Genomic DNA, 16,162 nt, shown 5'->3' with positions numbered 1-16,162 from the left:
CAGGAACTGCAGTGACGCCTCTTGCACTGAGATGCAGTGTCTTAGACCAAATTTACAGGGATGCTGTAATGTTTTGCAGTAAGGAAAATTGTACTGTGAAAAATATTACAGCATTTCTCCTGTAAAGCAAAATTACAGTGTTAAGCTGGAAAATCTGGTGCCAGGATAATGCTGTAAATTTACAGTGACATTTTCCCTGAAATCTAAATGTAAGAATAACAATACATTTTTACATAAAACACATTTATTCAAATTGGTAACAACAAGTTAACAACAGAACTGTCAATAGAAGTAACAACAGTTAACACATATGCAACCAAATAAGAGCATTATTACAATACTAATCTAAAAACTATATTGAGTACCTGTGTGTTTGGGGTGTGGTGGAGAGAGAGACAAAGCGAGAGGGGGAGATAGAGTTAAAATATGGATTGGGCACAATCCTAGATCTATGATCAGGGGCAACTCTATTTGGGGTAAGGGGGTTCCGAGGCAGTGAAACACACTACCGGAGGTTGGGCAGGAGAGCATCCAGGAAGTAGAATTCAGCTCAGCATCAGGTGTCCTCAAAGGGCTCCATGACAATCCTCCTCAGTTCTGATTTGTTAGCTCTTCTCACCCTTAATTAGGACAAGCATAGAAAAATAAAGAATAGAATGAGAGAGACAGCACCAGGGCTGTTACTCTGTGGATAAAAAGACAGGTGGCAAGGGGCATATTACGCTGGTGTTGTGTGTATGTGGGTGTGTGTACTTGGCTCACTAGAAGTGAGCTTTTGGAAGAATGGGGCAATGTGTGGCTTCCTCTGGGCCACCTTGTCATGCACTTTGTCCCATCTTCAGGGTTCATCATCTTGGGTTGATTCAAACCTGCAGCATATATCCAATATAGTTTATGAAATCAGTTGAGGCATTGCACAAATACAAATAAGACCGCTAGATACACCTAGGTCAAAGCCTAGCTAACTAATACAACATTGCTAAAGCCCACACAATTCCGCAGATTATTTGATCACACTTTCTGTGCCACCAAATGTATGCATACTAATGAAAAAGTGAACAGGTTTACTGATACTGTAACAATATATGGAACAATGTTGTTTAAATTAAACAAATGGTTAGCGGGGAGAAGGTATATGGAACCTCCTGGCCTGAAAAACAATGACATGTGCACAGCTGAGAGCTGAGAGAACCGATCACACAGGGTTGAGGAGGACACGGTGTCCCGATCACACAGGGTTGAGGAGGACACTGTGTCCCGATCACACAGGGTTGAGGAGGACACTGTGTCCCGGTGTTTTTTGCCGTTCATGCTCTCCCCATTAGTGGAGGCTGCTGAGGGGAGGACGGCTCATAATAATGGCTGGAATGGAGTAAATGGAATGGTATCAAACTCATGAAAAGCATGTTTTTGATACCATTCCAATTACTCTATTCCAGTCATTATTAGTAGCCTTCCTCCCCTCAGCAGCCTCCACTGCTCCCCATTGACTAGTAGACTATATCACAGTGACATCTAGATGGCTACCAATATTAGTTATTTCTTGTGTAGGCTGACATCCTACTTGACATATAATCCTTAGAGGGAAAATAAATTGGCCACGTTACTAGTTTCCACCAGTGACACTGTGATAGGCTACAGCTGCCCACTGCACCTTAGGTCGCAGTCAGCTCGGTATTTCACCGGTGCACTAGTCATCGGCTTTAGTGGCTGGCGAGTACGGCTCACAATGCGGCCCGTGAATCCAGAAAAGAAAACCGTTGTGCTTGTAATATATGGGTCATATATTCTGAACTGCTAGAGACAAGCCATTTATTTGTAGTAATGGTGAAAACACACTTGTCAATTATTATCTGGGTGATGTTTTTCTAGCTAATGTTAGCCAGCTAGCTACAGTAGCCAGCTAGGTTAGCTAAGAAAACATGCAGTAATTCAATGCTGGCTAGCAGTAAAGATACTTATAAACAAGTCAAGGTACCTACCCAGCAGCTGCTGAAAATATTATTTCACTTCACAGCTGCTTCAGAAGATACTTACTAAAATAGTCTGAGCTTCATGTGTCTGCCCCAGCAGCATAAGGTTGGCGCCTGAAAGTGAAACTGATCATTTGAATCTACAGTAGGCATAATACTGTATACTATACTGTAAAGAAATACAGTAAGAGTCATTTTTACAGGAGGCTTCCAATTACAGTTAATAAAAGGGGGGCTCCCGAGTGGCACAGCGGTCCAAGGCACTGCATCTCAGTACTAGTCACCACAGACCCTGGTTCGATTCCAACCAGCCGTGATTGGGAGTCCCATAAGGCAGCGCACAATTGGCTCAGCGTCGTCCGGGTTAGGGTTTGGCCGGGGTAGGCTGTCATTGTAAATAAGAATTTGTTCTTAACTGACTTGCCTAGTTAAATAAAGGTTAAATAATTATATATTTTTTAAACAGTTGTTTTGCATTTTACCCATAATGCAGTGCAATCTACAGCAATCTACAGTATTTTACTGTGCATTCTACAGTGTTTTGCTGTTGAAATTACAGAAACGTCTTACAGTGCAGCTGGACATGAATTGCGCCTCAAACAACAATATGCATTAATTATTGAAGAACCCCATACCGTTTAATTAATGATGGTAAAGTCACACTCTGTTGGAAGCATTCGATTTTGCAATCACATACAATATTTTGGATATGTGTTATCACACCATAACATAGGGAGATGTTACAAGGTTACAGTGCACTTTCGAGATTGTCATACAGAATAGTGGCCAAGAGCAATATGACAGCATCAAGTTCAATGTGTAATCCAACTGTTAAATGCTTCAATTGTTAAATGTTAAAAGACAAACAACAGTATCATAAATGTAAGGAAAGAAAGGTAGTGTTTTATATCACACGATTTCTGGCTAATCTGTGAAGACTCCAAGCATGAGAAAGGGTTTAAACAGGTTTTGATTCAACTAATGAATTATATTGAATGTGTCTATGTTGCCCCTTTATGTCTTAATGTATTCACATAAAAAAAGCAAATTATTATTAATGACCTTGTAATAGCTTCAAACATTTGTCCACTACAAGAAATGCTCACAGGTACTCTAGTTTATAGAAAGACCCATATGCATGTAAGAACATAGATGCTTAGTCATTTGAATTTGACAGGATTTTCCCATACTGTTTTTCAGGCTGATAAATTCCACATGTACGTCAATTACTGTAAAAACAAACCGGATTCCAGCCAACTCATCTTGGAGCATGCTGGAAGCTTCTTCGATGTAAGTGAATGAGTTGTCTGTCCTCTTCTACCTGTAGGTGGTGCCAATGAGCCATTTATTCCAACGCTAAACAGGAGTCATCTTTTTTCTGCTTACTTACTGCCATTTGTCTCTTTGCATTACAGTGCGCAGTCTTATGGCTTCCGTTCCAAATGGCACCCTCTTTATTTTACAGTGCACTACTTATGAACGGTGGCCATAGGGTTCCAGTCGAAAGTAGTGCACTATATAGTCATAGGGAATAGTGTGCCACTTGGGAGGAACACATGATTATAGGCTATGAACACATGATTATAGGCTATGAACACATTAAAGTATATCAATGTCAACGTCAATATGTTTCAGTCATCATGATGTCGTAAATTCTGTGTGCAGGAAATCCAGCAGCGACACGGATTGGCCAACTCCATCTCCTCGTACCTTATCAAGCCAGTGCAGAGGATCACTAAGTACCAGCTTCTCCTCAAGGTAGGGAACATGATGGGAGAGAAGGTCTGCGTCCCAAATGAAAATAAAGCTCTTTGGCCACGCACACCAGTGGTGGATTTTGCGTTGAAAGAAGGGTGCAAATAACCCCATACCTACTGTAAAATATGGTGGTAGATCATTGATATTATGCGTCTATTTTGCTTCCACTGGTCCTGGGGCCCTTGTTAAGGTCAACGGCATCATCAACTTTACCCAGTTCCAGGACATTTTAGCCAACAACTTGGTTGCCTCTGCCAGGAAGCTGAAACTTGGCCGCAAGTGGATCTTCCAGCAAGACAATAACCCCAAGCAGACATCAAAATCCACAAAGAAATGGTTAATTGACCACAAAATCAACATTTTGCAATGGCCATCTCAGTCTCTGGACATGAACACCGTTTAAAACCTGTGGTTTGAATTGAAAAGGGCAGTTCATAAGTGCAGACGAAGGATATCAAGGATCTGGAAAGATTCTGTATGCAGGAATGGTCTAAGATCCCTCCCGACGTGTTCTCCAATCTCATAAAACATTTTAGAAAAAGTCTCAGTGTCATTACCCTAGCAGGGGAGGGTGCTAGAGTATTGAAAACAGGAGTGTCAATCATTTTGATCCATATCTTTTTGAGAGAAACAATTTCCAGACATGTCTTCTCAAAATTACTGTTCTTAGCCCTCTTATTTTATAATTAAAAAAATAACCAGCTGGGAAAATTGTTGTTCTGTGTTTAACATGCATGCCAGGAACTGTAAACTTAGCGACCCAATCAACGCACTGGAACGGATGAAAATTGTCCAAATGCCATGTTTCAGGAGCTGCTGACCTGCTGTGAGGAGGGGAAGGGGGAGATTAAGGATGGCCTGGAGGTTATGCTTAGTGTCCCCAAGAGGGCCAACGACGCCATGCACGTCGCCATGCTGGAAGGTACAGCAGGAGGGAGGCCTGTGTTAAAAACGTCTCTCTAAATTCCTTAGCTAGGGTGTTCCATCACTTCATGTGGAAGTAAACTAACTAACCTTATCCCTTTAAGGGACAGTGGGGAAATATGCAGTAAGACCTGCACAGCATGGAATGACACTATCTAGTAGACAAGTGTAAAGCTGTAAGGTTGTCTCTCTGTCAGAGTTGGGGTAATTGGAATTGAAGTCTGACAATTCAGGAAGTAAACTGACATTAGTAATTCAATAATCGCAAAATAAAATGGCATCGATTTTCAATGATTTCTCAATCAATTGAAAAGGAGAAGCAATTAATTGAATAAAAATGAAATCATAATAATTCAAATTAATTCAATTCAAATTGACCCCAACTCTACTGTCTGTACTGCATTGCTGTATTTAAAGAGCCATGTGATCTCCGGCAGGTTTCGATGAGAATCTGGATGTGCAGGGAGAGCTGTTCATCCAGGACACGTTCCAGGTGTGGGATCCCAAGTCTCTGATCCGGAAGGGCCGGGACCGTCATCTCTTCCTGTTCGAGATCTCCCTGGTGTTCAGCAAGGAGATCAAGGACTCAGCTGGACGCACCAAATACGCCTTCAAGAGCAAACTGCTGGTAGGACTTAGGACTGGACTCGTTTTCTAGCCTCTTTTTTTCAACTTCTCTTCTGTTCTCTCTTCGCCTCTTCTCTCCTCTCCCCTCCCCTCCTCCCTACCAGCTCTACAGTTAAAGTTCAAGTCTGAGGTCAATTTGAAAGGAATGCATCTGCATTTGACTTGACACATCTGTGGAATGAGACTGGTCATCTAGTCGTTTGGAGTTCCAGCTTTTCAAGGGAATTCCGCTCAAGATAGCACTGATGTTTTCATATAGATAATGTATCATCCAGCTGGCCAAGCTGTGAACCTAATAATACTGGAACGATGTGATGCCTTGCATGTGTCCCGGAGACTCATGGGGAGTTGGATCGGAAGGGCAGGTGCTTTTAGCCAGTGGAGATGTTTTCCCCACACTGTGGGCCGAGAGCTTAGCCATCCAATTCCCTTTGATCTGCATCCAGCCTTGGCTTGCTGGCTGAGATGTGTAAAGCCCCCATTGTGTGTGTGCACGCTCGTGCGCGCGCGTTGGATGGGTGCAAGAGTATTTGTGCTATTGTAGTGCTACGATTCGTACAATGCTCATTTTATATCGATATTTTATCCTTCTTATTTGAAAAAAAAATGTCTCTCAATTGAGTGTCTGCTAAATGACTAAAATGTACATTATGTGTAAGCAGGACTGGACTTTGGTGTGTGTGTGTGGGTGGGTGGGTGTTAATTGCCCGCTTGTATAATAGGCTACAGTATATTCAGGGTGTTTTAGAGGAAGCTGGGGAGGGAGAATAAAAAGAGCCAGGTGTTGAATACATGAAAGAGCAGATGGCGTGGTCCGGAAATTAAAGCTTCCTCTCACTGTGCATGAATTATGAATATGCATATGTGCGTGTCCAATAACAACTGTTCCAAATCAAATCAAATTCAATGTGTTTATAAAGCCCTTTTTGCATCAGCAGATGTCACAAAGTGCTTGTTACAGAAACCTAGCCTAAAAACATAGAAACCTAGAGAGACGATAATAATCACAGTGGTTGTAGAGGGTGCAACAGGTCAGCACCTCAGGAGTAAATGTCAGTTGGCTTTTCATAGCCAAGCATTCAGAGGTTGAGACAGCAGGTGCGATAGATAGAGAGAGGGAGGGAGACAGAGAGAGAGAGAGGGTCCTGTCCAACGATAACCCCGGACAGGGCCTACCAGGCAGGATATAACCCCACCCACTTTTCCAAAGAGCATCCGCCACACCGCTAGAGGGATGTCAACAGACCACCAACTTACTACCCTGAGACAAGGCTGAGTATAGCCCACGGAGATCTCCTCCACCGCACGAGGCCGAGGGGGCGCAAAACCGGACAGGAAGATCATCTCAGTGACTCAAACCACTCATGTCGAGTATGGCGGGGGGAAAAAGCCTGGCACGACGTGACGCACCCCTCCTAGGGACGGCATGGAAGAGCACTAGTAAGCCCCCTTAATAGGGTCAGAGGCAGAGAATCCCAGTGGAGAGAGGGCAGCCGGCCAGGCAGAGACAGGACCTACAATCATAGGACCTGCTGAAGAGATGTGTCTAGGTTGCGCTCCAAATGGCACCCTATAGCCTTTATGGTGAGAGCCCTATGGGCCCTGGTCTAAAGTAGTGCACTATATAGGGAACAGGGTGTCATTTGGGACACACACCCAGCCAGGACCAAGGGACCAGTGGAGGCTGCTGAGGGGAGGACAGCTCATAATAATGGCTGGAACAGAGCGAATGGAATGGCATCAAACACATGGAAATCCGCTCCAGCCATTACCTCGAGCTCGTCCTCCCCAATTAAGGTGCCACCAACCTACTGTGACAGGGACATAGAGGAAAGTTGGGTGGGATTTACTATGACTGTATCTTAATGTACCTCTTAAATTCCTTTTCAGAAAGGGAACATTGCTATTAGTTTTTATGATATATAGTTATAGTTATAGTATATCGTTTTTATGATATTCAATGATATACTGAACATATGATGATTTGGAAGGTTCCAAGTCATAAAAAAGCAGTTTCAAGACTTGACATTTTGTTCTTCTCCATATCCAGACATCAGAGCTGGGCGTGACGGAGCACATTGAAGGGGACCCCTGTAAGTTTGCTCTGTGGGCTGGAAGGACCCCCTCATCTGACAACAAGACTGTCCTCAAGGTAGGTCAATGCTTCTTGCTGATCTCGAAAGCATTACAGAGTAGGAGTGCTGATCCAGGATCAGTTTTCCCTTTTCGATCATAATTAATATGATCATATATGGACAGGTGGGACCTGATCCTTAATCAGCACTCCTACTCTGAGACACTTTGTGAATACGGGCGCAGGTCCCTTAAAGCTGCCTTCTACTGATCTTCAAGATGGTTCAGTACAGGGTGAAAGGTAGCTTTAGGTCATTTATCACAATGCCATACCCACACTAATTGAGGGGCCATAAAAAAGTGACATATACCCTTCCTAAGGACTGGGGCTGTAAGGGCCATGCCTTGCAGAAAGCATCATTTACAGAGCAACGCCTTCATGGTTACATTGCAGTTTTTCTCCTTTGTACGCCAACACCTTCTCTTGCCAGAGGCCAGAGGATAAAAAAAGACCAATCAATGTGATGTGTCTCACTCTCCTCCCCAGGCGTCCAGTATTGAAGCAAAGCATGAGTGGATCAAGAACATCCGGGAGGTGATCCAGGAGAGGATCATCCACCTCAAGGGGGCGCTGAAGGAGCCCATCCACATGCCCAAAACCCCTGCCAAGCCACGCAACAACAGCAAGAGGTGAGTAGGCCCAGCACTCGCTCCAGGTTGACGTTTCCCCTAGGTACAGATCTGGGATCAGCTTTCTCTCTCCCAATCCTAACCTTAACCATTAGTGGGGAAAATGGTGTACTGATCAGTGTCTAGGGGCAACTTCGCCCTACTCCTTATCACTCGGCCATGGCAGGCACCCACGTAAGCAACACTGTCAGTAGGCGTATTTATAAAGTGCCCACATTTGTTAGAATCTAATCTCTGTTCATACATTTCACAGATCAGTGTGACTCATTCTATTTCATTTGGTCTGGATGGCTGAAGATAAGATACTGTACATCCTCTTCAAGAAACATCAAGACAGACAGAGATAAGACACTTCACCTCTAACTGGTGTGTGTGTGTGTGTGTGTGTGTGTGTGTGTGTGTGTGTGTGTGTGTGTGTGTGTGTGTGTGTGGATCCAGGGATGCTGGTGAGGATGCAGACAGCCAGGGTGACGGCAGCAGCCAGCCAGACACCATCTCCATCGCTTCTAGGACTTCTCAGAACACTGTGGACAGTGATAAGGTAGGAGGACATCTGCTGGAACATCTCAAGTATAAGTACTGATTTGGGATCAGGTCCCCCATATCCATATTATTCATTATGATCTAAAAGGCAAAACTGATCAGCACTCCAATCCTGAGATTCTTTATGAACATGAGCCCTAAACATCTTCTTTATTCCCTGTAGGCCTACAGCAATAAGTCCTACATATTAAATATTTACCATACACAATATCAAGCAAATAAGTGTGAAATATGAATGACTTTAATATCTGATATGTACTTTTTTTTAAATTATGCTGACATTGATTGGCTCCTTCATAGCTCCGCCCCCCCTGTGGGTCACCATGGACAGCTGATTGACAATCGGGGTTTCCCTGGCCTCTCTTATGTTCCAAGCAGGGGCTGTGACCTGCCATTAGAGCTGAGGCTCCCCAGTAGGTTAGATGGAACAACAATCATGTGAAACTATGAAACGTCTGTTCAGGCTTTGTGCAGGCATGTGCCCTCATGCAACATACGAAGGACTGTTTGAAATCAATGTAAGGATACATTTGATTCCTAATTTGCTCTTGAAAAAAAGGTGTGTGAGTTAAAGGGAGGGTTCATCTAATTTACATGTTTGGGTAAAATTCCTCTTACCTTGAGTTGTCTATGTAGGCCAGTAGTGACAGCATCCACGATAATTAGTTGTTAAATTTAGCTACCGGCAGTAGTTAGCATGACTGATGAACATTATGGTTGAGTTCCTGCACATCTACATTGCATTGCGTCAATCAACCAGTGGTTGCGTTCCACGTCATCGACTGTGCAGTTGGGCGTCAGATTGCTTTATCTATTATGTTTTTAGCTGATATGTTAAATACCTAGTTGGGTAGGAACTCAACCGTTGTTGTGAAGCTGGTTGTTGTCTTAACTTTTGGAAGATTTCCCTCCCTATGACCCACTCCCTCTCTCTCTGGGCTCAACTCCACTGCAGCTGGGCCCTCCAGGCTTCTGTTGTCTTGGAGAGCAGCCAGGCTTGGGTGTCTTGGCCTGGGGTCCCATTTTCCCTCTGCTCTGGAGGGTGGAGAGTGGTGTACGAAAGAGAGAGAGAGAAGCTGCATCCCCAAACTCCCAAATGGTACCTTATTCCCTATATAGTGCACTCCTTTTAACCAGAGCCCTATGGACTAAATAGGGAATAGGGTGCCATTTGGGACGCATGCAGAGAGAGCGAGCGTGGCCTGGCCAGTCCATTGTGATGCCCTGTGACCTTTTCACACAGTACGCCCACACTTTGCCCCTGCGCTAAATGTCACTCTGCCACACACAGCAGAAAGATGGACTGGGCTCTAGAAACGGCTGCCCTAACAGAGTGACAGACAAATCCTCGTTGTGCTTGTGATGAATAGGTGTGATTTGAGGGAAGTTTATGGAACAGCCGAGTGTGTGTGTTGCTTTCTCTCTCGGTGGAGGATGTCGCAACTAAATAATATTATTTAATTCCTTCTCAAGGTGGGAGGGTTGTCTTGTTGCTCTTTGGAAGGCTTTAAACAGAAAGACATTCCTCAGTGCTGGAGCTCCCTTATAGTTCAATGCAATTTCCTTAAGCTATATTCCAGTGTTGCATGCTGTTATGAATAGCCAAGGGAAGGCTGGATAGAGAATTTCCAAAAAATAAGTTCCTAACACCAAACCCGGTCTGATTTGAGCCTCCAAGTGTCACTGACTGACTGTCAGGAGGGTTTTTCTCTCTCTTGGTATTTTTTCTCAGGCCGAGCCATGTCAGTCTTTCCACAGACTGTTTTTGTCTTGGAAATGACTCTCTTCCTGGTGCTGTTGTGGTCTTTCTAAGCCCTTCCAGTGTCGTCGTCTGGTCCAAGCTGACAGTTAGCCACTCCGCACAGACAGGCACGACATCTCTGCTCCCACCCGACCACCCTGCTGTGACTGTCACTGTGGGAGGATTTGTTTTTCTCCCTGCATGGAGATGGAACAGCTAGGCTGCATCTCAAATGACACCCTATTTCCTGTGGGCCCTGGTCAAAGTGTATAGTGACTAGGGTGCCATTTGGGATGCACACCCTAGGCTGTTTCCTGGGCTTGTCTAGCTGCCGTCTGTCTCCAACTCATGTGCAGTGTATATATGGCTAACAATTACAAAGAAAGCAGCTAGGAAAGCATTTCCAGTGGTGTGCTTCTACTTTGCTGTGTTTTTACGACAGAGTTCACATGGGTGTGTTTGTCCTCTGTCCCTCATGCTGCACATCACATGGATGTGTTGTCGGCTCATTCCCTAAACCAAGGTTGTGCCTCTCTTCATTACTGTACGTTGACTAAATCAAATCTATTATCCCCTCCTTCATCCCCGGCTCACCATATAATGAAGCTGTTCTCCAATTGCCACCGCTGTATCCGCGAGTCACGAGACGGGCCTCGTGCTCCTCGGATGGGAGATGCGGGTTATCTCTGTCTCTCTCTCTGTCTCTCTCTCTCTCTCTCTCTGTCTCTCTCGCTCTCTCTCTCTTTCTGTGTGTGTGTTTCCTCTCAAGGAAGGACAACTGTGGTTCAATTTGGGCTTAGCTGTGCTGCAGGAATATATGCCACACCTTCCCTCTGTCTCTCAGACACTCACTTTCTCTCTCCACAACACACACATGCTACCCCACGCCCCCCCAAGTTGCTCTTCTGCTTAACAAATGGGTCTTTATATGTTGGCTAGGCCTTCTATAAGACGATAAATTCACCTTTATTAGCATGAAATAAATATGCTATAGGCTATGCTGATCCTTGGTTGGGTGCACACATGCAGTAGTGTGTTATTATGACCTGTCGTGTCTACTACTCATAGTAAGCCTGTGTTAGAGGTCTTCATGGGTCCAAGTAGGACCCGATTAACCTGGACCCGACCCGAACGTTGACCCTCTGGTCTGGGTTGGGTCCTGTTTGATTGTCATCGGGTCTCTGGTATATACATTTGATAGACCCGAGACCCAATGACAATCAAACAGAAGCCTTTCTGTCGAGGGTCAACAACAGAATTTCGTACCCGGTTGGGACCCGTGAAGACAACAACCACAAGCTTTCTATGAGTAGTAGAGACGACAGGGTCATAATAACACTGCCTGTCTCCCTGTCTGGTTCAGCCAATCAAAGGAAAGAGCTTGAACTGAGCTTAACTCTGCAGCACAGACCGAGAGAGCAGAGCAAAGAGACACCATGCCAAAGTGGATGAGCTTTAAACTTTTCAAGGAGAGCAGTCACGTAAGTAACCAGACCCTAGCTTTTCTCCCAAAGTAGCTCAGAACATTTTAAAGACCTTCTTTGACATTTAGAGAGCGTTTTGGATAGGCTACGGGTCATTTGTCATTTTAAAATGTGTCCTGCCAGATGTCTACTGTGCTGTTTTGGCCAAATCTATTGATTTTATGTTTTGCTTGATCTTCAACTTTTTAAGATTGTAATTCTAATGTCTGAGTCACACATGTGAGAGTCATAACTGTACATGGCAGTATATATAGCCTCCACATATTCACCAAAGTAGAGAAATATATATATAAATATACCGTATGTCACCACATAGGAAATATCATTCATGGGAGTCGTATTGTAGTCACACGAGATGTGTTCATGTGGCTAGCGTCAGATGGCTAAAGGAGCAGAAGCACATTGCTGTGTTGAAAGGGAGTTCCTTCCCCCACGTCCCAGTAGTAGAGCAGATTGCTGGTTAAACTGCGAGGGCTGGCTGGGCCAGTCGACACAGGAAGCAGGCTATTAAGTTAACTGCCTCAATGTGATGGTACTGACTGACTTATTGACGTTCTGAAGATCCAGTTGCATCTCTCTGGAGTGGATCTTGGCATCCTAGCAATGTGACAAAAAGAAAAAACATGGTCAGGAAGATTTTCGTTCTAGAAACTGATCAAATAGTGTTGAATTATAGGATCTTTATGGCTCTGGCTCAAGACATGATTGCAAAAGATCAACCCTATAGTGGCTTATGTCTTGTCTACGCTATGCACCTAGTTTAACTGAGTGTATACGCAGACTTTGGTTGAAATACTATTTGAAATCAATTCAAATACTGCATCTGTGCTTGGTTAAGCTGGCCTTTTGTGGTGGAACCGATTTTAGAAAAGTCCCAACAATGTAGACCAGAGAGGATTGTGGTTTTTACTAAAAAGAAAATACTGTAAATCACCAAGACTTCTTTTAATATAGGAAATCTGTCTTTAATGTAATCAAGGTATGAAGTGTGTTATTTTCTAATACAATCTATTTTTGGGCTTATTTGTGGTCAATTTGCTTCGTACACCTTCTTATAATTATGCTTCGGCCCCCCGACCATCAGCTCGAAACAAAAATCGTCCCGCGATTGAATTGAGTTGACTGCCCCTGGTGTAAAGCCTGCTCTCTAGGCAGGCTAAAGGAAACGATCAAGATTTCAATTTGAACCCAGGTCTGTAAGTCATTTTATATTGCCTGACTGTAGGAGAGTGAGTGAGGCTTTGTTGACATGACTATGCAACAGGTGTGTGTCTTTATGACTGAAACGTTTTTTTTGTAGGCAGCGCTCGGCTGATATTCAAAATGAGATCAACACTAGTCTCCGAAACATCCTGAGTACTACAGGAGTACAAAATAATATGGCATTGATATTTTCCCCCCTCATGGATACCCTGTCTACTGTAATCGTCTACTGTAATAAGCCTAGTTCCAATTCAGTTAAGTTTGAATATAGTCAGTCTGTCAATTATATATAACTTATAGGCCTATGTGTTACGTTTGTTCTTCAATGGACTCCCAGACTTTCTTATGAGTCATAATAAAAATTAAAAATAAACAAAAATGGAAGAAAACAGACAGAAACAGGGAGGGACTTGCCCAGTACTAAAAACGTGTTTTTTGGGTTCCATTGCAAAACGCTTTGCGACGGTGTGCACTAATGAATATGACCCTGAGCATTGTTTAACGTGTGTACCCTGTACCCTTTCGCATGGCCGCATCTCTGGTTGACCTGGAGATCTCTTAGCAACGGTCCCCGTCTCCCCCCGGGTGAAGGTGACCTAATACCCTGCAGATGGTGTCGAGGGGAGATGAGATGAAGGCTTGTGTCCCAAGTGGTACTCTATTCTCTACATAGTGCAGTACTTTTGACCAGAGTATGGGCCATTTGGGACGCAGCCGAGATGAGATGGACGGCTCCGGTCACATCTGCTGCAGCTTAGACCCAACATGTCATGCCAGCTCCATTCTACCGTATAGCCTCTAAATCTATGTCCCAAATGGCATACTATTCCAAGTATAGTGCACTACTTTAATCCAGGGCCCCATGTTTAATCTTTTGCAGCTATCTGATGTAAAGAGACCTCTAAAACATGCTCTTTATTTTCTGTGGGGGGTCAAAGCTGTCTACTCGGCTCTCAAAAGCAGGGTTATACATATACTGTGCTCCAAAACCCACCCTATTATCTAAACTCAGCAAAAAAACAAACGTCCCTTTTTTCAGGACCCTGTCGTTCAGATATAATTCGTAAAAATCCAAATAACTTCACAGATCTTCATTGTAAAGGGTTTAAACACTTTTTTCCCATGCTTGTTCAATGAACCATAAACAATTAATGAACATGCACCTGTGGAACGGTCGTTAAGACTCTAACAGCTTACAGACGGTAGGCAATTAAGGTCACAGTTATGAAAACTTAGGACACTAAAAAGGCCTTTCTACTGACTCTGAAAAACACCAAAAGAAAGATGCCCAGGGTCCCTGCTAATCTGCGTGAACGTGCCTTAGGCATGCTTAGGCACCCCTATTACTAGCCTGTTCAACCTCTCTTTCGTATCGTCTGAGATTCCCAAAGATTGGAAAGCTGCAGCGGTCATCCCCCTCTTCAAAGGGGGAGACACTCTAGACCCTAACTGCTACAGACATATCTATCCTACCCTGTCTTTCTAAGGTCTTCGAAAGCCAAGTTAACAAACAGATTACCAACCATTTTGAATCCCACCGTACCTTCTCCGCTATGCAATCTGGTTCCAGAGCTGGTCATGGGTGCACCTCAGCCACGCTCAAGGTCCTAAACGACATCATAACCGCCATCGATAAGAGACATTACTGTGCAGCCGTATTCATCGACCTGGCCAAGGCTTTCGACTCTGTCAATCACCACATTCTAGTTAGCAGACTCGACAGCCTTGGTTTCTCAAATGATTGCCTCGCCTGGTTTACCAACTTTTTTTAAATTTATTTTATTTAACCTTTATTTAACCAGGAAGGGCTCATTGAGATTTAAAATCTCTTTTTCAAGAGCGTCCTGGCCAAGATAGGCAGCACCAAGTCATTACAAAAAATTACAGACAGACAACATGAAAAACTACAAGTAATCTAGTAAAAACCATTCATGAATTCACAAGAGTATAACAATATCAAAAACAGCAAATTAAAAACATTGACAGGTCAGGGAATCAGCCTCAAAATCCTTCATCAGTGATTTAAAAACACCAATCGGGACAAGTTCTTCCAGTTTAAAATTATTTTGTAAGGTGTTCCAAGACGATGGCGCAGAGTACATAAAAGACCTTTTACCAAATTCAGTTCGGACATTTGGAACAGTTAGCAGGATAAAGTCCAGTGAACGAAGAGAGTACCCACCACTACCCAGGTAGTAAACCCAAAATGGCTTTGTAAATAAAAGTATACCAGTGACTGAGCCTACGAGTGACTAGAGAAGGCCAGCCAACCCTGGTATACAAAGTGCAGTGGTGCGTAAGGGTTTTGCAGTTTAAAATAAATCTCAAAGTGCCATGGTAAAGAGTGTCAATTGATCTCAAACACTGAGCGGAAGCATTCATATATAAAATATCCCCATAGTCTAGTAAAGGCATAAATGTAGCTGATACTAGCCTCCTTCTGGCTTCAAAAGAAAAACAGGCCTTATTCCTAAAATAAAATCCCAATTTCAGCTTCAATTTTTTTGTAAGTTGTTGAATATGCAATTTAAAAGAGAGGCCGTCATCAATTAGAATTCCAAGATATTTGTATGAGGTTACAACCTCAATCTCCTTGCCCTGACAGGTAGTAACAGGTGAAAGGTTCAGAGGTCTATTTCTTGCATTAGAAAACACCATTAGTTTAGTTTTGTCAGTATTGAGGATAAGCTTCAATTGACACAAGGTATGTTGAACAGTATAAAAAGCAGTTTGCAAGTTCTGGAAAGCTTTTGTAAGAGATGAGGCACAACAGTAAATAACAGTATCATCAGCATAAAAATGAAGTTGTGCATTTTGGACATTTCTGTCTAAATCATTTATATAAATAGTGAATAAGAGAGGACCAAGTACAGAGCCCTGGGGCACACCATTCAGGACAGACAATTTAACAGACATAAGCCCATCAAATTGAGTGCACTGAGTTCTATCAGACAGATAGTTAGCAAACCATGCAACTGCATGCTCCGAAAGACCTACACTCAACAATCTCTGCCTCAGTATAGCATGATCAACTGTATCAAAAGCCTTAGAGAGATCAATAAAAAGTGAGACACAGTGCTGTTTTTTGTCAAGGGGTTCAGTGATATCATTTAAAACCTTCATGGCTGCTGTAATTGTGCTATGCT

General features: G+C 43.5%; 1 protein-coding gene across 1 annotated transcript in view; it reads left to right on the top strand.

Moving 5' to 3' along the window:
- The window catches only part of kalrna (kalirin RhoGEF kinase a), a 162,042-nt gene that overhangs the window by 91,298 nt on the left and 54,582 nt on the right, over positions 1 to 16,162 (top strand). Inside the window, exons 27-33 of the mRNA XM_039006231.1 lie at positions 3,174 to 3,263; positions 3,639 to 3,731; positions 4,542 to 4,653; positions 5,093 to 5,283; positions 7,333 to 7,434; positions 7,903 to 8,045; positions 8,484 to 8,586. Of these exons, the coding sequence (XP_038862159.1) occupies positions 3,174 to 3,263; positions 3,639 to 3,731; positions 4,542 to 4,653; positions 5,093 to 5,283; positions 7,333 to 7,434; positions 7,903 to 8,045; positions 8,484 to 8,586 (834 nt within the window). The remainder of the gene's footprint in view (positions 1 to 3,173; positions 3,264 to 3,638; positions 3,732 to 4,541; positions 4,654 to 5,092; positions 5,284 to 7,332; positions 7,435 to 7,902; positions 8,046 to 8,483; positions 8,587 to 16,162) is intronic.

Source organism: Salvelinus namaycush, chromosome 13, assembly GCF_016432855.1.
Source record: "Salvelinus namaycush isolate Seneca chromosome 13, SaNama_1.0, whole genome shotgun sequence".
In the NCBI taxonomy this organism is placed as follows: Eukaryota; Metazoa; Chordata; class Actinopteri; order Salmoniformes; family Salmonidae; genus Salvelinus; species Salvelinus namaycush.
This window is presented reverse-complemented; position numbering and strand designations above follow the sequence as displayed.